Raw genomic sequence first — 23,334 nt, forward strand, 5'->3', positions numbered from 1 at the left:
TACCATTCTCTGGTCTTCTCTATGCAACTTACAACTTGTCTACTATATTTACTCTAATTCTTCAGGTTGCAGAATGTCAAGTGTAATTATTTGGAGTGATACAGAAACTGCTGTCACTTGCCCTCATCACCCTCCTACAAACCTCCTCTCTCTCACTACCTCTTCTCTGGGAGAGGGCATTGCTGTTCACACAGCACAGGCTACACAGAGCCTGAATTTACAGACAAGTGTTCTCTGCCTCCAGATCTCCTAACTCTAGACATTTTATGCTTGAAAAGACAGCTGATGTCCTGTGTGAGATGTTCCAGGCTACCTGAGACAGCAGCTATTTCATTAAACCTCTGCAGAATTCCAGTTTCCTGCAGGTTTCCCCTGGAAACCACAAAATAACAAGACCTTTTGAAGCAAGGAAAGGGAACAGGTTCCAGAGACACACAACCTTCAGGTGATGGGGTTTATGGCCCAGGACCACCCACATGTTTTTTTTTATTACCCAAATAATGTGGTGCACCAACCCAGCACTTCACTGTGCTCTTTGGTGGGCTTAAATCAACAGCTGCTTCACGCATTGGAAAGGTTGGTAAGAAACACACCAGCCTAAGAAAAGTCTCAGTTTATTCCTGAAGTGCCTTAGAAATTAAACGTTGTACAAAATGTGACACTTTTAAAAAAATAAAACAAATAATGCTATATCATTTTGCACAAGTAACATTACTCATGCAGCAGAACAACAATGGAGGAAAGGAAAAGGCTTTGGAGAACTGAAAGAGCAACCCCCAATTCATATCTGCACAAGCTTCAGCTGGCATCCCAAAACATGCCACAAGTAACATCCATGGTGCAGCTCCATAAGGAGTCCATATGAAGATAAATTCCATATCAGTATTATCAGGAGCCCTGATAAACCTGCTGGAGGAGCAATGACTTGCATTCTGCTATCACTGATGTGCTGATCAAAAATAAACTGGTGACCGCACTTAATAAATCAGACCATTCTTACAGGGAACAACCCCTTGCAGCACTGGTATCTTCACACTATTCCCTTAATCCCTTGCTTTGTTCCTGCACCCTGAAGTCCATTTTGGCTCTAGATTGAGAAGTGTGTTGCTTAAACTCCGCTAGTTCCAACACACACTGCCTCCCCGTAGGTAATTCTCCCTTCAGGACCTGCCCACATACTCCACTTTGCAGCTCTCTGCTACATTTTACAAAAGGAAATTGAAGCAAACACTATAAGGTTGATATAAAATTAAATGAAAAATTTACATAGTATTTCCATAAACATTTTATGTAACAAATTCATAGCTATCTTTAAATAAATCAAGTTTACTGTTGTTCATGTCTATATACATTATAAATACATATACACACGCACACAATTAAAACCCTGACATGGTAGAGTCTTGTGTCTGCCTGAAAGATTTCAGAAAGAAGGTTTTGAGCACCAAAATCTTCTCTGTTGCATGATTTAGCACCTCAGGCAAGTTTGGAAACATCTTCATACTGGATATCTTCTACTCTGCGCCCTTTAAGAGGTCCCTGGATAATTAGAGAAAAAAAAAAAAATAACATCACAACATAAAATTGCTTGTTTCTTGAATTCCCAACAGGGAGTTTATGGTAGGAGAGTACAGGGGATTTGTTCATGACACAATGTTCCTTGATACATAATTTTCAGCCTGACCAGAGAATGTGACAGGGCCTCAACACCATCCCAGAAATCCTTTCACTTTCACTTTTAGTACCAAAGTTCCTCCTCTCATCAGGGCATCTGCACAGTGTCTTCCCAAATCCTCCAGAACCCAGTCTGGGCTGAGTTTGTGCAGCTCTTTGTCCTGGGTTTCAATGCAAGATGTAACCAAAAGTATGTATTCTATTACCATCTGTTAAAACCACGTGGGGCAACGTTCTTTATCTCTTCTATGACCCATCCCTCATATCTTAGGGGGATATCTTCTGTTAATGGGCCAGCTACTAAATCCAGGTTGGGGCAGTGTTCTTTATCTCTTTCAGACCCATCCTCCATCCTGTTAATGGGCCATTGGGTCTCACTGCCTGACTGATAAAATTACATCATTCCATTGTGAGATGCTCCACCCAGAGAGGATCCTATCATTCCTACCTGGATATAATCTGAAATTTAGAACACCACTGGCAGCCTTTCTCCATTGGATTTCCAGAGGAAGACAGGACCCATCTACACCACCACTGTACCTTCAGAGGAAAACTACACCCTTCTATGGCATCATTGCTTCAACAGAACCACAACTGTCACTGCAGGAGAACTGCAGCCACCATTTAATCAGACTGCTACTGACCAACAGGGTGTCAGGTGTTTTTTTGGTCAGGTGACCAACAGAGTCAGTGGGGGTTTTTTTCCTCTTTTTTTTCTTTGTATACTTCATATTCATTTTAATTTTCCTAGTAAAGAACTGTAATTCCTATTCCCATATCTTTGCCTGAAAGCCCCTTGATTTCAAGATTATAGTAATTCAGGGGGGTGGGGTGGTGGTTTACATTTTTCCATTTCAAGAGAAGTTTCTGCCTTCCTTAATAGAAACATGTATTTTCAGACCAAGACACCCTTCTTTGAATGGGATCTAACAGTGCTCCCTCTTGCAAGCTGTATTTAAGAAGTTTGAGCCAAAGTCAATACCTCTGTGCTTTATCAATCAGTTTAAAGATTGGTTTTGCAGAGCAGAACAAAAAAAGAGCCACACAGACATGTTGGCATGGACTGATTGTTAACCATAACCAAGATAAGAAATTAACATATTAAGCCCCACATTCAGTCTGGAAAAGGCAGGAGAAAATTCACATCCTTGCATGTTCTCATTTTTTTACCTTCCCACAAAACAGTACCACAACAGCTATGTTCCAAATAAACACACAAAGTATTTTCCAAATCTCTTTCAGGCCCAAAACTTACTAAATTTAGCACCCTAGCATCTTTTTGAAGATTCTCTGCAAACAGCCAAGAATTAGCCTGCGATAGGTGAGAATATGTGGCTGTTGACAGGTGAGGGCTGTCCACAGAACTTTGCACACCACAAATCCCACCTGTGAGGCAGGATTAAGGATAACATGGTTCTTTGTGAAAGCTCTCCATGTACAGATTGAAAGCTCTCTGCAAACAAGAGCTTGTTTGATACTTACTGAGTCAATGGTTATTGTCACTGAAAACCTCTTCTCATTGATGGATTCCAAAATGCCTTCATTTCCTCTGTACCCACCATTTAATACCATCACTTTCTTGCCTGAAATAAAAATAGCAAAAGAGTTACACAGCAGAGTTCCAAACTTCTGTAAAATGTTTGCCCCCATCTTTCTTATAAACCCCCTTTAAGTATTTGAATGTGCTCTAAGGTCCTCACAGCAACTTCCCTTTTCCAGGCTGAACAACCCCAGCTCTCTTAGCTTGTCTTCTCAGGAGAGGTTATGGTACTTTCAAGTGGATGAATTATAGTTTAAAAGAACTGAAATTTAAGTTTTGCAGAGGCAGAAGGCAAAACCAGAAGAAAACAGCCGTACCTGGTGCTGGTATTACAGTTTCTAGATGTGTCTGATCAAGCTTCAGCTTGTCCCCAGAGTCAATCACCTTCACAACTGCTGTGTATTTGTCAATCACTTCCTGTTGTGAAAGGCAGAGGCTAATCAGAAAAACCGAACATTTTTCTCTAAATTTACATTTCAAAGTTAACAAACTCTGGCGTTGTGACACTGCAATTCTGCATTTTCAAAACCAGCAAAATGCAAGGGCTCCAGCCTGGAGATTTTATGTGCAAATGAGATCCTGCAGATTAAATATCAGTGCAGAACTGACTAGTCTTATGTTAAAACCCAACTGCACCGCTTTTGGTCACATCCCATTGACTCAGGGAATATTCTCCAAGATGGATGTGCTAATAGGGACAAACTACACAAGACAAAATCATGCTTAAGAAAGGATCACTGAATAAATGACATTAAACCAATTCAGAGGTTCACTGCCTGCCCAGAATAAGTCCCAATACAGGTGAGGTGACATTTCAGTCCTCAGTCACGTTGTCTTAAGGCTGAACAACCTGTATAAATGGAACAAACTTTCCTAAGTCATCTAATTCCAGAAAAGCCAAACAAATGCCACATGTTCCCCATGGCCCACTTTACCTTAACAACTGCCTTCTTCTTGTGGTACTTCTCCCCAAGCTTTTTTGTTACAATCTTTACAATGATCTCCTGGGAGATTTGAAAGGATAGAAAAGATAAAATGAAGTACCAAAAAGTGCAAACAATTCTACAATCTAAATTAATAGCACAGCACAGTCAAGGAACCAACAATAGTAAAGATATGGCTTTCTGAAATTTGTGTATATTGTCATATTATTAGCTCAAAGTAGCATCTCTCAAGACTTTTTTGGGTTTCTTTGACAAATACACTTACACTTGAATTCATAATCCAATGTAACAGCCCACAATAGGTCAAGAGCAGGAAAGGGAAAATAAGTGTGAATTTAGTTTGCAATCTGCTTCTGATCTTTATAGTAATCAACAATGGCTAGAAATGCAGAATTGGCTGTATTTGGTACAATAATAATTTTTAAGTCACTTACAGGCTGTAACCAGTAGTCTCTTCGAGATGTTCTTTTCTTCTCCTCTTCAAGCTGAAGAAAAACAACAAATAGTCACCAATTACTTTCTTCCTTCCACTGCAGTTTTCCTATGCCTTCGAACAGCTTTGAACCAATTATCCAGCCCTATCTAATGTGGAGAACAAAAACAATCCCCAAACCCTAAATAACAGTAAGTCATTATAGTCTTGCCTCATAAAAATTGATTAGATGAATCCAGGAACTCATGATAAAATGGTGATTTGTATTTTTTTTTGCAAGTGTTTCTAGGTATTTTCTTCTCTTGCAAAATCTGTATTCCTTTACTTCCAACACCTCAACCATCTGGGGACTAGGCAGAGTTGAGCAGCCAGTTTTATGAGGAAATGAAACCAGTTTTATGGGAAAATGAAATTATTTTGCCTGGTAAGATGTGAAAGTTGGACATTGAATGTCTTCCATATGAACTGAAGGTCTGAGGTCACTTCAAAGGGATACCCTGGTGAATTGAAGTAATTGTCACAGGCACAGGGGCACACAAACAGATCCCACATGATTATTACCTCCATGATCTCGTCCAGTGCAGATTTCTTCTTTTTCTCTTTGGTTTGACCAGAACTGTGAGCTGCTTCTTTTCTTTTAACTGCCCCCTCCACCATCTTCAGTGCATTCTGTCCAAGGACACTGCTGGAAAAGTAAATTGGTTCCTTCACAGCAGATCTTACATTTTTTCCCACTAGCAAGATGCATTTGAAGAACTGGCTGTGCAAAAAGGCCTGCTGGTCTGCTGGATTTCAGCTGTGACAGTCCCCTTCCAGACCCTGCACACCTCTTCCTCTAGAAATAAGGTCTGCAAATAAGGTTTTCCAATTTTTTGGAAAGGACAAATTTTAGAGAAGCCACCTGGACAGAGGAACTCAGACATGGCAGATAGCCAGAATTCCTTTCAGAGACACTGAGCCTATCTGGCAATGGGAGAAAACACTCAGAATCTGTAGACAAGAGCTCCACACCCAGCAAATAAATATCACCTTCACAACCATATTCAAAATAGGCAAACAGCCTAAGAATTGTGGAAAATAAAGAGCAAGCATCACAAAAAATTACATCTTGGGGATGAAGAAACATCTAGGTAAAGTGAGAACTGCTCAGAGGCAGCTTCAGTTCAGCCATTTTTCTAACAGACATTGAACCCAGAAAAAAAAATTTAGGTATTGATTCAACCCAAAAGATGAAGGCAGCTGCTCTGAGGTGAACAGTGATGCAATAATTAATATGGCCTTAGGACAAACTGCATGTTCTGCCTGTGGTGAGGATTTTAGGTATACTCCCACAGGGAAGATATCCCATAGGAATGAAGATACAGGCGTTGCAGTGGATGCAACTTTAAGAGAAAAATTGTATTTCAGAGTAAGTCTGAATAATCAGAGTTTGAGAAAAAAATAGCACATCAAATCATAAATCAAATAGCATGTACTTAAACAAACATCCCATGAAGGGCAACATACAATTAAAACATAACAACTGCAGTGTCCATATTTAAGAGGACTAACATATCTAGCTGTGAAGTTGCTACACTACCATTTCAAAGTTTACAGATCAGTATTTAGTGTATGCCGTGAAGAAATTAGACTACCTGATATATGATTTCACATTTCGCCAAGTTTTAGCAAGGACCTGAAGTATTCCTCACTGAAACTATTCAAGTGAGAGTCTCAATTAAGTTTCAGAATCGTCTTAAGCACAACTTGATGCTTGGGGATAATTTACAAGTTTTCCTCAAAGCCTGCAATCTGTATCTATTATTGCAAAGAACTGCTTTACTGTCTCATTTTCTGCCTGGCATATATCCCATCAGATACCTTATCTAAGAGCTGAGTGTGATGAGGGGGAAGCTTTCTTTTACCTGCAATACATTTAATTACAATATTGCCTCACATGAGAAGATGCACTGCTCATCAAACAGTTCCACAGACTGCTGTAAGTCAGTATTATTTGCATTATTGATCCCTTTTTTTCCCGCTTTGCTTGTGGTTACATGATGACAATTAAATTCCAGAGCTCTAGGAAGAAACCAGAGCTCAGAAACCAGAAATCAGGCAGATTTAGCTGCTTAAACAAAGACCAGAGAAAATATTGTCTCCACTCATACAAGGCAATCAAACCTTTTAGGAACCAAAATTAACAAGTCAGGAATATCCATTCATAGAAGGCAGCTGGAACTAGATTGCATCACTGCAAATGCTTTGGCTGGATCCCTTTCCCACCCTCCATGGAGGAACCTGTAACTGCTTATTACTTTATGGGCATCTGCCATGAAGCACAGAGAATTCAAGAAGGCTCCTCACAGCTCACACTTAAGATACACCCACTCATACATTTCAAATACAAAACAAACCATGAAGTCACCTAGTAGCCCATTCTGAATATCAAGACAGGATGAGAGATTAGACTCCAAATATTTTGGGAAAGACAAACCTTCCTGTTCACACAAATACCATTGTCACAGAAGTGCTTTGTAACAGTAAGGGTTGGCCTTAAATTCTTTTCTCACCTTGTTTTAGAAGATGCTGCGACTGAAGTACTTGCTCCTTTGTTTAAATTAAATGTAACTAAAAAATAAAGAGACATTACTCTATTTCTATCTTTAAAAATAACTGCATTGAAGGATGTTAACAATTTTTAACATCTGCAAATAGGAAAAATCATAAATTTGAAAATATTTACTAATCTATATTTTGGCTTAGTTTTTACAATAAATCAAACTTTGTAATACAGAACACTCTGCATTTCCATATTCCAGTGCTCTCTATAAATGATCTCAAAGCACTTTATGAAGCACTAAGCAGGCTTCAATGCTGATTTCATCAGAATCACAAAATCAGCTTCAGTAGGTTCTTGAAAGTTGCATCCATCAAAATCTGATTACCTTTTTCTTCTTCGTTTTCTCTGTTCAATTCAGTATAGACTGGCATTTCCTGCCAAAAAAAACCACAAAGCACATTTGAAGAATCAAAAAGAAAACTAAGTCAAGATATCATTTTTTGGTGATCATTGCTTAGCTCAGTTTTACAGACAGCAGCTGTAATATTCAACCTGGTTTGATTTGTAAAATATTAAAATTGAAAACATCATCTCATTACAGGTTTCTGTGCAAAATTCTCCAATTAACAGAAATTCTACCTAAACTTGCTCAATTCCATCATAAAAGGCAAGTGGTCTTGCTTCAGCAGTTTTCTGTATCTGAATCAACATGATCTGACTGGTTTCTGGACAAACTCAAAGAAGAAAATTCTGGTATCTTTCCAATTTTTAAGCACCCAAGGCTCAGACCATTTAAATTTCAATTAGTTTTAAATTAAGAAGCAGGTAATTGTTTACAACAGCATTTAAATGTACCCATCAATACCCAGGATCATATGGGAGGTTCCAGCCCCAGGCAATAACATGTATGGGGATCATGAAATAATGCCAAATAAACAGATCCCAAATAACCAAGCCAGCACCACCAAAATAGAACTTTTCACTATGTGAACTTGGTTATGCCAGATGCCCCTGGTTATTTATCTCAGCCTCCTCAGTGTACAAAGCACTTGTTATCTGCAGCTCTATTAGCTGTGAAATACCATAAATGAAGACATTTAATGCAGGTTAATGGACTGTTTGCTCCCCCTTCCTAAATTCAAAGTTGATTTTTAAATCACTAATTCCTTTGAAGAGCCGTAAATATTACTTCCTTAGTACTACTGCTAGCTGGGTACAACGTAACTGTAAATTAGGAAGCAAAGGAAATAGCAGTGCAAGGAATGTAGCAGCATCAAATTCCCCAGTTTACTTAACCACAATGAAGGTTCACACACAGTGCAATTTTCCTCACCAGTTCTTTCCCCTCCAAACCTCTTCTAACTTGTTGTTCAATGAATTTAGCGGTTTTTTCTTCATCATCAAGGTCCTGTTTCTTCTTCCTCTCTTGTTCTTGCTGCCTGCGAATGGTCTCTGGGTCCCTGTCGATGTACTGAATGTACCAGCCTTTAGGAGTCTCATCAACCTTGCAAAGACCTAAAAAATCAAGGCAAGACAAAGTAAGATTAATATTAACAATATCAAGATTATTTTTAGTCCATGTTCACTGTAGCAATGCAGATACTTTACCAGAGACAACACGCCCCTTACTGGGCTGCTAAAGCTGGCTTTGAATTTGAATCTGCACCACGTGTTCCTGGCCCTCAGCTACCCAGATCTGCTTGGACACAAGCCAGTGTATGTCACAAAGTGCATGAAGTGCTTTACAACACTTTCCTTATTGAAGAAAACATTTCCTTCTCACTGTTTTAACAAGGAAGAAGACAGAAATCTAACATGTATAATTGATACACACTAAAGAAAATATTGCAGTGCTGTGCTATCATTACTGACTCTGGCTAGTGTGACTTTCCAAACACTCTCTAACTGCTGGATGTATCCTGCAGAACAGGGGCACCCAGCAAACTTTCTGTCACCACAGTGCCATTTAATCTCTCTTTTTCCCAGTAAGCACAAATATGCAGATCTCCAGCTTTAACCCTTCCACTAGGCCAGGAATGAAAATGACTGCTTGCTTCTTGTCACCTCACATGTGGAAATTAAGGGATGTCCTAGTTCTTAATTTTTAAATGGCAGCTGTTGGAAGTTGATTTAGAGTTCAGCAATACATCCAGCAGATGAAACAAGGAAATGCTCACAACTGATGTACTTATACCAGACTTCTGACATTTTTCATAAGAAAATTCCTAAAGTTTAGCACAGAAATACGTTTGGAAATCTTTTCATGTATATACAGAAGGGGAAGAAAGGAAAAGAACTAACATAAATATTTACTGATCAGTTATCAGGAATTCAATTGCCCAACAATATTAAGACTTCCCAACCCTGAGCAGGCACACTCACCTTCTCTCCCCAGCCATTTTGTAAAATCAGTCAGTGTTTCCCATTGTGTGGCATTCATGTGGATGTGCTCTCGATGGCTGATGTATTCATTGTACACAATATTATTGTGAACTCTCTTTGTTCCTAAAATACAGATTATGATTATGATTATTATTATTACCGAATCAACAAAAGACACTAAAACAAGCAAACAAACAGCAAAATATTTACCAAATCTCCTCCTGAGCAATTCCAGGAAATCATTTCGAAATTCCCTTAGGGAATAAAAAAAAAAGTATTTTTAGTAAAACTTCAACCACTAGGAAGCAATTTTCTCTTGTCAGTAACAATTAAACATCTGCAGTATAAACCTGATGATAATTCTTCTGAGCTGAGTATGATGATATTCCAACACATTTCCCTTTTTCACTAGGGCAGGACTAAATGCAGGATGAAACACAATATGATAAATGCACACACCTTAAATCTCCAAGAGAGTAACAGCCTCTCAAAGGGATAAAATGGAGCAAAGGAATCTCAACACTTCCCACTAATTACTGGTGTTATGTTACCAGGTGTTTTCCCAGACTGACTGACACAGAGCACAGGGCAGGACAAAGGGCAGAGGGGTGGATGGGGCAGATGGATCACTCATCTGCCTGCTAATTTCAGGGCTGCAGAATAAAGCCTCACTTCAGACTCCTGCTGAAGACAGCTCCAGTCATCCCAGCTCTCATGTAGGTCAGCTGGACAAAGGCCTAGGAGAAGCTGGGAGATGTCAGTCCCTCCCTGACTTGTTCTCTCTCTTTTATGGCTGCTCTTTCAGCTCGTGTGTGTGGGGCAGTCACTCAGCAGGGACAGAAAGGTGATGTATTTGTAACACAGAGCAACTTCAAACAGGTTTAAAACACGATACAAAATTGTCGAATTTGACTAAAATCATGGCTTCCTGAAATCTCTTACCTAAAGTTTAAAGGTTGCATTACCTAAATTTTCAATTACGAAAAGAGCCAACATTAACGTGTATCACAATAAAGTGTCTTCAATGGGACATTATTTGGCCTTAGTGGTGTGGCTGTGCAGACCTGACACAGGGATGAAGCTCTGGGTAAGAACATACAGGAAACTTACTCAGAGAAGTAATCCATGAATTGCTGAGGATTTTCAGAAGCCAGCAGCAACTGCCTCTGGTGAGACTCAGACATGCAGTGACACTTGAAGCCATTCTATAAAGCAAAAATAAATACTTTGCTTGTCTTTGTCTCAATTTGCAACACTCATAGATTAAGAGAGTATTAAAATCCTACAGATAAAATCCAGTGATCGCAGTTCTCACAATGCTCCCTTCAACAGCACGGGGGACACTTACGAGGGAGATTGATAGGACAAGGGACATTAGCTTTAAACTGACAGAGGCAGGGTTAGATAAAATATAGGAAGATAAAATACAAAGAAATTATTCCCTGTGAGGGTGGTGAGGCCCTGGCACAGGTTGCCCAGAGAAACTGGAAGTGTTCAAGGACAAGCTCGACGTGCCCTGGAGCAAGCCGGGATGGTGGAAGGTGTCCCTGCACATGGCAGGAGGGTTGGAAGTGGGTGATCTTTAAGGTCCTCCCAACCCAAACCATCCCGTGATTCCATGAGCTCGAAGCTGTCACAAGAGCTGACCCCAAGCAAGGGGACCTGCCCCCAGGAGAACCGGGATGGGGGGGGTCCTTAGCCGGAGATCCGAACCACCCGAAGCACAGGGGACCCCCCCAGCGCGCCGCCAGTTACCTCATCGCGGCACTGCTTCTGGCACATCTGGCAATACCAACGCAGCTTCTGCAGCCCCTTGGACTTGATGCGGTTGGCGATCGCCTTGGGGCTGAGGAAATCCGACTTCCCCATGTCGCCGGTCCCGTCCCGATCCCGATTCCGCTCCCGAGCCGGTGCCGCTCCGGATCCCGCCCCCTCCGGAAATGGCGGCGGCGCCCTGGAAGCGGATCCCGGCGGGGCGGCGCAGGCGCGCTGCGGGCGCGCTGACCTTCAGCGGGGCTGTGGTGGAGGCGCCGCCATGTTCGCCCGGGGCGCCGCGGTCGCGCTGGTCCAGCCGCAATGGTATCGGCATGGGCTGGGACGGGCGCTGTGGGGACGGGGGAGCGCGTCCCGATGGCCGGGGCGGCTCTGCGGAGTGAGGGGGGATGGCTTCCTTCGGCCGTGCGGCGCCGGGGGGCGGCGGGGTCGCAGCCCCGGGCGGCCCGTGAGGGGCTGCGGGCTCTGAGGGGTGGCGGCGGAACGGGCACCGGGCGATGAGGGCAGCGGGGTCCCGCAGGGATGGAGGGTCTATTCTCGGTGGGTGGGAGCGCTCGGCCGGGATGGGTGAATGGGACAGGCAAGGGTTAAAGGACAGGTTTGTACATGGCAGGAGACCCTGCTCTGGCGAGGAAATGGTACGGCCTCCAAATCTTCGTTTTAATAGTCTTTAGAAACTAATTGCATTGCATGAAGCTTTCTTTAAAATTATTTTTTTTATTTCTAATTTGCCCTTCCAATGCCCTCGTTTGCTCCGTGCCATTACCCAAGGCGGTGGATATTGCATTTAGCTTTTCTCTGTACTCGGCACTGCTGAGGCGCCGCCTCGAGTCTGGGGCCGCTGCGGGGCCCCTCAATTCAGGAAGGACACTGAGGTGCTGTAGCGAGTCCGGAGAAGGGCAGAGAGCTGGGCAGGGATCTGCAGCCCAAGTCCTCTGAAGAACGACCGAGGGAGCTGGGGTAGCTCAGCCTGGAGGAAAGGAGATTCGGAGTGACGTTAGCACTCCACAACTCCCTGACAGGAGAGTGCAGTCAGGTGGGAGTTGGCCTCTTCTGGCAGGAGCCAGCGGCAGGACACGAGGACATAGGTTTATGTTGTACATTAGGAGCAATTTCCTCACAGAATGCGTGATTAGGCATTGGAATGGGCTGCCCAGGGAGGTGGTGGAGTCACCGTGCCTGGAGGTGTCTAAAGAAAGATTGGATGTGGCGCTCAGTGCCGGCTTTTAGTTGATAAGGTGGTGTTTGGTCATAGGTTGGACTTGATGATCTCAGAGGACTTAGATGAGGGAAGGATGAAGGTGTGCCTATAGGCCACGGGTCAGCGTGGCTTGTCTCTGCCAGAGATGTTTTTTAAGAAACAGCAAATCTTTGAATTTTCATCACTGTGAAAGGGATTTTCCCTTGGCAGGTGTTGGTTTGCTGGAGAGATAGTGAATTATCCTAATTTCTCCTGCATTCCTTTTCAGGGGCCAAGTCAGGAATATGGCAACGCTAAAAGACAGTAAGTAAAGGTTTTGTCTGATCTTGAGAGATGAAAAATGTTGCAGGAAAACAATATGTTAAAATATAATTCTGTTTAGCCTCTGTTGGGTAAAATTATTCTGATACATAGCAGTGCTATATAGGCCTGTAGTGCTAATTACATTAAACAAATGTCCTTCAGAAAAGGAATTGCTTGAAGTGGTTTTGGCAGTAATTCGGGTGTCTTTTTATAGTTATACTCAAATATATTTTTAAAATAATTTTTATTCATATGTTCTAAACCAGATTTCTGCTCACATCTAAGAATTAACTTAGTTTCTCTTATGTTTATTTCCTTGAGCTTTTATGCAGCATTTGGGGGAAAAAGGATTGACTGAATGGTTTTAGTGTGATAGTGCTTCCTTAACCCATTCCTCATAGCTCATATATAGGGATATTGCCTAGGAACTGTGCTTGTCTATGTTTTTTGGTTTATGTTTTGGTTTCTTTTTCCATTAGTGTTTTTATAAATGTCATTTTACCACAGTTTAAACAGAGGAGGAATTTTTTTCTGTCTTCACACTATGGGGATGTTTTTGTTTGTTTGTTTCCTCTGTCATCTGTGAAAGATGACATTATACCTCACTTGTCAAATTTGCAGAAATAGGTAGAAGTGAAAGCAAAGAGAATAGTAAATAGACTTCATGTTAGGATAAATATTAAATGACTGTAGTGTCTGAAGGAAATAATATCTCTGTTGTAAAGATGAATTTGTGTTAGCCACATTCTTACTCTTATACTGAGTAATACTGAGACCTTTTATGAGGTTTATTTGTGTGCTGTTTGTTTATTTATTTCTTCTTCTTTGAAAAACATGGCAAAATATTTTTGTATGGCTCTTACTGGCATTTTGTTGTTTGGGTTTGAGTCATTATGCCCAGTACAGTCCATGACCTTCAACTCCTAACCTTGCAGTCACCAGGCGTTTGAAGTCCATCAAGAACATCCAGAAGATCACCAAGTCCATGAAGATGGTTTCTGCAGCCAAATATGCAAGAGCTGAGAGGGAGCTGAAGCCTGCGAGAGTCTATGGAACAGGAGCTCTGTGTGAGAGAAAGTTCTTGCATTTAGTCATGGGAGAGCAGAAGAGGAGGTTTTCATAGTGGTGTTAATATGCCAAAGCTTTTTAACCTTCCAGTACTCTGTTTCCAAAAGAATTTCCATAGTGAACTTCTCTGAGAGACATCTGATCAGAGTTGTGAATTGTTTCTTGCCCACATCTGGTCTGACCATGTGCAAACTTGAAACAATTGCAAAGGAGACAAAATTAATCTGGCTGACATTTGGAGCCCCTTTGGAATTGGTTTTCATTAGAATAATTCAGAGCACTGTTTATTACTTACTTTCTTTTATTGGCACCATTGAAAAATGTAATTTTTTTTTTTTCCAGCTCTTTATGAGAAAGCAGAAATAAAGGCACCTGAGGACAAGAAGAAGCATCTCCTTATTGGTGTGTCCTCTGACCGAGGCTTGTGTGGTGCTATCCATACATCCATTGCTAAAACCTTGAAGAACGAGATTACCAACCTCTCAAATGCAGGGAAAGAGGTTATGGTAGTTGGAGTAGGTGACAAGATCAGAGGCCTGCTTCAAAGGTAAAAAGGATGAGGCCCAAAACTCACACTGCAAAACAGTTTAGAGTTTTGTTTGTTTTCTGTGGTAGAAATTTCAAGGCTGTCTAGAAGATTGTGTGCCATTGACAGGAAATTTTATTTAAGGAAACTGTGCTAAATTCAAGTTCCTGTAAAAAAGAAAATCTGCAAATATTCTAAAAGTGGTTTTGGTAGTCTCACAATTTGAGAAACTGCTGCACAGCACTATTATTTTTTTGAAATAAAAGTCTGAAAGCTGGCAACTGGTGCTGTTACATGTGTGTGTATTGTGAAGCTATCATAATTTAACTAAAGGCAAAGTTTCTTTCCGACCCTAATTCAATAAAATATTTAGTTCTGAACACTCTTAAGTTACAGTCAGTTACTTCTAGTAAGTCAGTCTTGTTGCCTCGTTGTACTTTAGCACATCCACTTGGTTCTAACACAGGTTTGTTTTTTTCTGCAGAACACACAGCAACTATTTCCTGCTGACATTCAAAGAAGTGGGACGGAGACCTCCAAGCTTTGGAGATGCTTCAGTCATTGCTTTAGAGCTGTTAAACTCTGGGTTTGAATTCGATGAAGGCTCTGTCATCTACAATCGATTCAGGTAAGGTTGAACTGAAACTTCACTGAAAAATACTTGGCAGAATGCTTCAAAGAGCATATTACCCTATTAAAGTTATATGAGAACTGGCTGTGATTTAGCATGTTCACTTCTTGATTTTATTGTGAAGGACTGGGCTGTTTTTTGTAGTAGCTGTGGTTGGAACTCCCTTTTGACTTGTGTATATATATATATAGTGAATGCTGTTATATTTACAATCAGGACATCATTATTTTCAGGTGACATCCAAGATCTTTTCATCGGGATTATCACAAAATTTTGTGGCATGGGAAATCCAGAAGTTGTCTATTGTAATTTGAACCATTCAATTTAGAGTTAGTTGAACTGAATAGTCTATTTTGCTCTTTTTTTTTACAGGTCTGTCATCTCTTACAAGACCGATGAGAAACCAATCTTTTCCTTTGAAACTGTGGCTAGTTCTGGTAAGTAGGGAGCTAGAAACCACCAGTTACATGCAGTGATAAATCACAAGAAAAGTACTCTGAGAAAGGGAATATGGTATTAAAACATATTATTATGGCACTTGTATCATAAATTTAACAGATGGTTTTATCTTGGCCAAGATCAGTCCAAGGCTGGCTTACAAAGGTACTGTGGGACAAGGAGGTTAAAAGGAAAGGTGATATAATTCTGGTTTGAGATTCTGTCTCAAGCTAGAATTGTGTGTATGTCAACTCTGTCAGTTCCAAAATTTTCAGCACTGAGCAGCCTGAGTAGTGAGTGACTTCACTGCTCACTAAAAATACCCCAGAATGTTCCTGCAGCCTTGTTTGGAAAGGTTAATCATAATGTGGCAATAATGTATTTTCCTTTGGTCTGACTTTCCTAATATTAAATTGAATTAAAACACATAAAATAGTGAACAGAATTACAACTAGCATAGAGATTCTGAAAGTGCACATAGTATGTGCAGGAAGTCCCTCTGTGCTGCCTTAAGTATTGAAACAGCCCAGCCAAGTAATCTTCTCCATGTCACTTTATTTTCCTGGAAGTAATAAATCTTGGATGTCTCTAAGCCTGCTCTTCCGTGTTTTGCAGAGAGCCTAAGTATCTATGATGATATTGATGCTGATGTGCTGAGAAATTACCAGGAGTTCACACTAGCAAACATTCTGTACTACTCCCTGAAAGAATCCACCACCAGTGAGCAGAGTGCCAGAATGACTGCCATGGACAATGCTAGCAAGAATGCTTGTAAGCTACTCCCTGGGTTTTCCACAACTTCAGCTGTTCAGCAGGAAAGTGCTGACCTCCCTTTGTGTAATTCTTGGCTTCAGAAGTCATCTATTTCTTATCTTAATTCCACTTTGAGTCGTTTTTTTGAGCCAGTTCAACTGAGATTCTGTTTCAAACATGAGCTGTATTTAGTCCCTAGGACGAGGGATTGCTGTCAAGAAACGAGCCTCGGACTGGAACTGAAATAACAGATTATTTAAAAGACATATGAAATACTAAACTAATCTTGTAATGGCCAAATATTTTCTGTACAGCTCTCATGTGGCTGCTCTGAGGATTTCCTGAATTTTTATAAATCTGTACCAACCCATGCACCAAATATAATTAGTGCAGCACAATTTAAATGTTGGGAAGCTTAAACAATAGTTAAATACTACCTGTCATGGAGCAAGTAGAGAATATATGAGTATTCCTTGGAGGATACTGGTGATTGTGTGAAGCTGATGTGATGTACAGTTGGGCTGCCTGGAATGGTAGGCATGGCTCTGATGACCAGCTTGAGAGAAAGAGGTGATAATTTCTGTTTCAAAGTAATTGAAAAAAAAAACCCAGAAAAATCTGTCTCCTTTTGCCACAACTTAAAGAAAATAATAATGTAGTTAATTGACAGTGAAATCTGATTTCAAAGCAAATGATGTGTGCTTGTGTTATGTTACAATAAGCTATGTCATACCTGTTTACAAGTCTGCCAGCTGTTCTGCAGATGTTTAACTGACAAGCTGAATTCTCAGGTTTCTAGATTGGTTCCTGTTAATATTACCTGTAGGGAAAAAATGTCAGGTGCGCCAAGCCTCTTGATATTTGCAGTGATATTGTTGGATATTTGCAGATATTTACTTGGATGTTCTGCCCATACACCTTCTCTTTTTCTGCATTTATTCACTCATTTTGTGTTAAAACTCCAATCTTGCCTTTTTCCAGCTGAGATGATTGACAAACTGACCTTGACGTTCAACCGCACCCGTCAAGCCGTCATCACCAAGGAGCTTATTGAGATCATCTCTGGTGCTGCTGCTCTGTGAGTATTTGTAGGAACATGCAGCAGAGCTGTTGCAGTCATGTGCTGTTTTTTTGCCAGGGTAACAGGCAAGGTTTGGGATTGTAGACCCTAAAACCAGAGGGGAGTCAGTCCCTGGCATGGCTCCCAAGCTTCTCAGCTTGTGCAGTTCTACTAACCAGCGCGAAGTTTGGCAGTTTTTTCTGAGCAGATACAGTTTAAAAGCTGGTAAAATAGATCTTCAGCCTCACCACACATCCTTACCTGGAGAGGCGAGGGTTTTCCTCCTTTCTGGCCTTTGGTGGATTTCCCCCCTTGTCTCTTTTACCTGGATGTTTCCTACCTTGCTTTATCAAGTAGCCCAGTAGTGTTGAGTGGGGGAGAGCAAATGCCATGACTGAAATGCTTTTAGATAAGTCATGTGTTCAGAAGCTGAGAGTTTGGGGGTGGACTTGCAAGGAGGGTATTTCCAGAATCTGTTGTTACAGAATATGTATTTTACTTGAAGTTCAGTATTTTGCTTGTTTGCCTGAGCTTGAGGTTTTGTGCAGGTGTGTGCTGCAGGTTACAAATGTGTGGGTTTAGACCACAATTTGTAACTGCATGTAGCTCATGTGTATTACTGTAACAGTTGAAAATTTGTGCTCTGTATGGAAATACATGTGTTCATATGTACTTTATATTATTTCGGTGCTGTATTGTGCTCCTCACAATACATTTGTGGTCATAAATCCATTCAGAGTTTTGCCTGAATTTGCATGTGTTGCTTCCTAACCTGCTTGTTTTGTTTTTTCTCATAATACCATAACCAGGGATTAATCGGGAAAAGCGGTTCAGCCAAATCCAAGAGGTAAAGTTATCTCATAGAAACTGGATTGTGTTTTAAAATGAATTAACACAGAAAATATAAAGTCAGATGAGGAAGCCAAAATTGAGTGGTCTTGGTCAGACAGAAATTTTTCTTCTTAAAGAGCTGTTAAATTGGACATTTCTATTTTGAATCTGTCTAGACAAAGAATTCTTAATTTTCAGTAATTTTAAGGAAAGTATGTCCATGGGAGTATAATCCTATATGAGTTATAATTTTCTGTGGGTTTTTTTTCTCTATTACTGGATTAATTCACAATTATTGTTTGAATTTTTGCATAGTGGCCTGACTGAATACAATTACTTAAAAATGTCTGTATGTAAGACATACCTAAAGAGGTTTCTGTATTAACATGAACATATTCAAAATCTAAAATGTAAGGAAAATTTTGAAATTTAAAATGTAAGAAAAAAATAGATTTGATGAATAGTTTGGGGGAGGGTAAGGAATATTTATGAAGTGTTCAAAAATTAGGGAAGATAACAGTTTAAAATAAATACTTCAGTAGATGAGAGGGTTTTAATTTGTTTCAATTTTCCTTACAGGTGAAGAGGAGCTCTTCCGAGCATATGTGGTTTAGCCTGCCTGTGTCTGTGTTAACAAGACTGCTCTGTTATCTTGTGAAGAAGTGGAAAAGCCCCAGAAATCTGTAAATTCTTACAATAAACCACCTCCATGAAACAGATCCTTTTGGTTGTCTGTGGAGCAAATTCTCTTGGAGTCTAAATATCTGGATTGGGCTTGGGTGTGCTTTGAAACTTTATTTTTTAAAAGTCTGTGTGCTACATTTTTAATTTATTTTCCATATGAAACATGTAAGTAAATGCTTCTTTTGAAGTGTGGAAGAGATTTTTTTGCTTCATCCGGTCTTTGAAAGTGACCTACTTTGACAGATACTGTGAGCTGAAGGAGACTGGAATAACCTCTGCATCACACAGCTAGAATATCTACCCAGCAATTGAGAGATGGGGACATCCGGGTCGAGATCAGAAGCCAATTTTATTGAGTATACAAGGCATTTATATAGGGTTTTACTTGTATGGCACTCATACAGGGTTCTGTTTTTGGTAACAATTTCCACTGCTTGCACATTCTTCATGACATCACCTGGTAACATTATCACAAAGTTTCACAACTTGTTTCTTGATCACTTACTGCCCAGGGACCACTTACCTGTGTCTCCCAGTTTTTGCTCGATCAGGCCTGAGCTATTAGGCTCCTTTATCAGTTCTGTTACATTCTCTGTTTTATTCCCCATAAACACTGATTTCTCTTATTTGAATTTTGTATTGCTACTGTTAACAGCTTTTGAATTTTTAAAATTAACTGATGTGATTAGGTGAGTCACTACAGAGCTTATTTAGAATGCAGTTTATAGCATGGTCAGTGTGTGCATAGAAATGTAAATGTCAGAGGGTTGGGGCAGCTCTACTGTGGAGACACCTTGAGTTTTCTTCAGCCTGGAGAATAGAAGGTTTGAGGGAGACCTTTCAGCATCTGAAGAGGCTCCAGGGGAGCAGGAAAGGGACTTTGGGTAAGGGCATGGAACAACAGGACAAGGGACTGTGGCTTTAAAGTGATGGAGGGCAGGGATAGTTTGGATATTGGGGAGAAATTCTTTACTGTGAAGGGGCTGAGGCCCTGGCAGAAGTTGTTCAGAGAAGCTCATCCTGGTCCCAGTATGGAGCCCTGAGGGGCACCACCCTCAGGACCTTGAGCTTTTGACCAAACCAGGAGCTTCAGGAGTTGGTTCTGGGTCCAGGTCCTGCTCTTCAGACTGCAGATGTGAGATGTGAATGTGACTGATACAACAGACTACTCATAAACCAAAGTGCTAATTTCTGATCTAATTAGGTTTTAATACTAGAGTTCTATTATTTACCTTTCTGTCCTCCATGCTCTGATTAGTTACAGGCGACCACTGAGTTACAGTTTAGCTCTTGTGTATCTCCACAGCCAGCACTGAGTAAAAGCTCTGCTGCTCCTCCTTGTGCCTCCTACACCACACAGTTACTGTAATTTTTGTTTCTGGATCTTTTGCCACAGTAGTTCAATCCTCTCCCTGCTTGTTTGTTGTTTTTTTTTCCCCAATTAAAGAACTTGCCCAGAAACACTTTTTCCTCGTTGCTGCAAATTTGGTGCTCCATCCAGCTGGAAAGTTAAAAAGGAGAAAAATAACCTTTTTGGGCCGTCTGTTTCAGTGCTCTGGCACCCTCAGTGTAAGGACGTTCTTCCTCATGATGAGGTGAAACTTTTTGTAATCTGGTTTTGTTTATGGCCATTGCTCTTTGTCCTGTCACCGGACATGACTTGGAAGAGTCTGGCACCATCCTCTTGACAGCTGTCTCTGAGATATATTGAGATATTTATTTAGAGGTAGAGAGATTATTTATAGAGATTATAGAATCCCAGGATAGTTTGTATTAGAGGGGGCCTTAAAGATCATCTTGTACCCGCTGCCATGGACAGACACACTTTTCACTATCCCAGGGTGCTCAGACCCCCATCCAACCTGACTGAATACCGCCACGACTGGGCCATCCACAGCTTCTCTGGGCATCCTGTGGCAGTGTTTCATCACCCTCACACTGCAGAATTTCTTCCCCACATCCCATCTAAAACTACTCTCAGTTTGAAGCCGTTCCGCCTCGTCCTGTCACTACCTGCCCTTGTAAACGGTCATGTTACATCCTTCCTTCAGGTGCTGGGAGACATTTAGCGAAGCTGGGGTGCTGATCCTGATGTATTTTCACGATGCCGACCCCACCGTGTCCCCTCCGCGCTGGGGACGCGGCCCTGAGGGCTCCGGGCGGGTTCCCGCGCTCCGCGCCCCGCCCCGCTCGATGCGCTCGGCGCTGGAGCGGCGCTGCCTGCCGGGGGCGGGGCGGCGCCAAGATGGCGGCAGCGATGGCGGCGGTGGCGGGCGGTGCGTGAGAGCTCCCGCGGCCCCCCGGCCCCGGCGGGATGTGCGAGACCTACTCCCGCTGGCTGCTGCGGGTGTCGGTGGCGCAGATCTGCCAGGCCCTGGGCTGGGACTCGGTGCAGGTATCGGCCTGCGACCTCCTCACCGACGTGCTGCAGCGGTACCTGCAGGGGCTGGGCCGGGGCTGCCACCGCTACTGCGAGCTCTGTGAGTGCGGGCTGGGGCCGGGTTGGGGGGATGCGGCTGGACACGGTCCTCGGAGGCCACTGTGAGTGGCCCTGCTTGAGCAGGGTCCGGACTGGGTGAGCTCCGTGAGCCCTGCCGGTCTCGGCCATCCCGCCAAGGAAGCAGCGCTGGGCACTGCTGGAGCAGGGCAGGAGCACGGGGAGGTGGGATTTGGGCAGGGCAGGGGGCCACGAGGAAATGCTTTGGGGCAGTGCTGGGGTCTGGGGGGCAGGACAGGAGGGCACAGAGAGGTGGGATTTTGGGCAGGGGTCTGGGGGACAGGGCAGGGGGGTACAGGGAGGTGGGTTTGGGTAGCACAGGGGACCCTGAGTGGGGATCTGTGGGGAAAGGCTGTGGGGAATCTTTGTGGAGGTGTGGGGAGGGCAGCTGGAAGCTGCTGCTTGTCAGGCAGTGCCAGGAGCTGAGGGTGCTTGGCAGGGCAGGGTCACGGAGCTGTGGTGATTTGGGCAGGGCAGAAGAGTGCAGGGAGGTGGGATTTGGGCAGTGCTGGGGTCTTTGGGTCAGTGAGCATGAGGTGTGGGTTTGGGGAAGATCGGCCCATGTGCTGGGAGCTGTGGGGAAGGGGAGCCGGGCTGTGCAGTGATGCACAGGACTGAGAGGATGGGGAGGGAAGCCGTGGGGCAGTGCTGGGTCAAGGGGGTCCTGGTGCCAGGGAGGACTGTGGGGAAGTGGGTCTGGGTGAGGAGTTGGGGCTGTGGGGCTGGAGTTGGAGAACAGGAGGCTCTGTGGCAGTGGGTCTGGGGTGTGGGGACATGGGGGTGCTGTCCCACTCTCTCTGGCTATGGCGTGCAGTGTGCTGGGGAGGGAGAGACATGAGTACAGGAGGGGGAGAGGGCACTGTTGGCCCCATTGCTGGGATGTTCTGAATCTGGGAGCGGGATGAACTGGAGGGAGAAGGGGCAGCCAGCCCGGTGGGATGTGTACATGGAGGATGTGGTGCTGTGTTGTCGTGACTCATTTTTGGGTCATCTTTTGTGCCCTGGAGTCAGTGCTGAGGGGGCTGTGGGGGCCCAGTGCAGGTGGGGGTGTGTGTGTGGGGTTCACTGTTCTGTCACAAGGGGAAGTGCTGAGGATGAAGGGTGCAAGGCTTGGACTCCCTCCTGCATGGGGAGGGAGTAGTGTGCCTGGAGGTCCTGTTGCTGGCTTGCTCTGGGAATGTTTGTGTGGAGAGGGGAAGCAGTGGTACTGTGGGGCTGGGAACATGTGTATGGGGAATGTAGGAATGCAGGGATGCACTAACACTAAACATGTTTTTGTAACATAAACAAAAACACTAACATGTTTTTGGGGGAAGTGGAGCTGTAGTGCACAGAATGTGGGAGTGTGGCAGGGCTGCACATGGGAATTGTGGAGTGCAGAAGGGATGGGTTGGGGCTGAGGATAATTTAGTGTGCTTGCATGAGGTATTAGTGTCCTCATGTGGATGCAGAGGAAGAGGTTTCACTGGATATGTGGGGGACTGGAGTTAGCCCACACTGCTATTGAAGCAGTACAGAAGGAGCTGGAGGTGATGGTGAGGTGCAGGATGTCCAGAGCCTCACTGTATTAGGGGTGAGGTGGGGCTGGGGTAGGAGCCTGGAAGGGGTGAGTTTACAGCAAGTAGGAGAAGAGAAAGAAGAGAGGCCTGGGAATCAGTGCCAAGGACTGCTGTCTGGGTCACATACGAGTGTGGAATGTGGGTGTTGATGTCAGAAGTGAGCACCACTGCTGGGTCTGGGTCTACAGTAGAGGATGCAGTTGCGTGTCCCTTGGGATTGTGAGTGGGGTGGAGGTACTGAGGGGTTGGATGTCCTGTTGGTACCTGCAGAACTTGGGGTTTTGGAGGATGGGGTGTCCAGTTGCTTGCTTGGTCAGTAATGCTGCCAGTGGGGCTGAGAGGGTGGTAAGGGGTGTGCTGGGTCTGGGAATGTCAGCAAAGAAGGGTGATGGGTTGGGAAGGGGTGGGGAGGTGACAATCTTCGGGGAGAGGGATCAGGATCACTGCCAGGTCTAAACACAGGAAATATGGGGAACGCAGAGCAAGGCTCAGGCT

At 43.1% G+C, this 23,334-nt stretch overlaps 3 protein-coding genes across 6 annotated transcripts in view; 2 read left to right on the forward strand and 1 right to left on the reverse strand.

Moving 5' to 3' along the window:
* Positions 1-598: 598 nt before the first annotated feature.
* On the reverse strand, positions 599-11,451 carry KIN (Kin17 DNA and RNA binding protein). Of its 2 annotated transcripts, none has more exons than XM_023918774.2 (13): positions 11,271-11,451; positions 10,626-10,720; positions 9,726-9,769; positions 9,516-9,638; positions 8,467-8,648; positions 7,519-7,567; positions 7,144-7,201; positions 5,153-5,276; positions 4,593-4,643; positions 4,150-4,218; positions 3,532-3,631; positions 3,157-3,257; positions 599-1,539 (listed from the first exon to the last, which is right to left on the reverse strand). In XM_023918774.2, the coding sequence occupies exons 1-13, from the start codon at positions 11,382-11,384 to the stop codon at positions 1,477-1,479; spliced, it is 1,173 nt and encodes a 390-aa protein (XP_023774542.2). In that variant the 5' UTR covers positions 11,385-11,451; the 3' UTR covers positions 599-1,476. The 2 variants fall into 2 exon arrangements, with proteins under 2 accessions (XP_023774542.2, XP_023774543.2); XM_023918775.2 differs by having other exon boundaries at positions 5,153-5,273; positions 11,271-11,442.
* On the forward strand, positions 11,313-18,818 carry ATP5F1C (ATP synthase F1 subunit gamma). Of its 3 annotated transcripts, XM_086886443.1 has the most exons (10): positions 11,313-11,594; positions 12,758-12,792; positions 13,728-13,859; positions 14,203-14,407; positions 14,871-15,014; positions 15,390-15,454; positions 16,071-16,226; positions 17,190-17,286; positions 18,078-18,115; positions 18,679-18,818. In XM_086886443.1, the coding sequence occupies exons 1-9, from the start codon at positions 11,338-11,340 to the stop codon at positions 18,082-18,084; spliced, it is 1,098 nt and encodes a 365-aa protein (XP_086742569.1). In that variant the 5' UTR covers positions 11,313-11,337; the 3' UTR covers positions 18,085-18,115; positions 18,679-18,818. The 3 variants fall into 3 exon arrangements, with proteins under 3 accessions (XP_086742569.1, XP_086742570.1, XP_086742571.1); XM_086886444.1 differs by lacking the exon at positions 18,078-18,115 and having other exon boundaries at positions 11,468-11,594; XM_086886445.1 differs by lacking the exons at positions 18,078-18,115; positions 18,679-18,818 and having other exon boundaries at positions 11,468-11,594; positions 17,190-17,290.
* Positions 18,819-20,987: 2,169 nt separating this feature from the next.
* The window catches only part of TAF3 (TATA-box binding protein associated factor 3), a 113,502-nt gene continuing 111,155 nt past the window's right edge, over positions 20,988-23,334 (forward strand). The window contains exon 1 of the mRNA XM_086886442.1: positions 20,988-21,263. Coding sequence (XP_086742568.1) covers positions 21,098-21,263 — 166 coding nt within the window. The 5' untranslated portion in view covers positions 20,988-21,097. The remainder of the gene's footprint in view (positions 21,264-23,334) is intronic.

This window comes from Cyanistes caeruleus, chromosome 4 (genome assembly GCF_971803275.1).
Source record: "Cyanistes caeruleus chromosome 4, bCyaCae1.hap1.1, whole genome shotgun sequence".
NCBI classification, from domain to species: domain Eukaryota; kingdom Metazoa; phylum Chordata; class Aves; order Passeriformes; family Paridae; genus Cyanistes; species Cyanistes caeruleus.

Coding starts and splice junctions, on each gene's coding strand:
- ATP5F1C (XM_086886443.1), top strand. CDS start 11,338: ATGCGGTTGGCGATCGCCTTGGGGCTGAGGAAATCCGACTTCCCCATG. Junction 13,860..14,202: donor CTATGGAACAGGAGCTCTGT/GTGAGAGAAAGT, acceptor TTTTTTTTCCAG/CTCTTTATGAGAAAGCAGAA. Junction 15,015..15,389: donor GTCATCTACAATCGATTCAG/GTAAGGTTGAAC, acceptor TTTTTTTTACAG/GTCTGTCATCTCTTACAAGA.
- KIN (XM_023918774.2), bottom strand. CDS start 11,384: ATGGGGAAGTCGGATTTCCTCAGCCCCAAGGCGATCGCCAACCGCATC. Junction 9,639..9,725: donor ATTGCTCAGGAGGAGATTTG/GTAAATATTTTG, acceptor TCTGTATTTTAG/GAACAAAGAGAGTTCACAAT. Junction 3,258..3,531: donor AACTGTAATACCAGCACCAG/GTACGGCTGTTT, acceptor TTTTTATTTCAG/GCAAGAAAGTGATGGTATTA.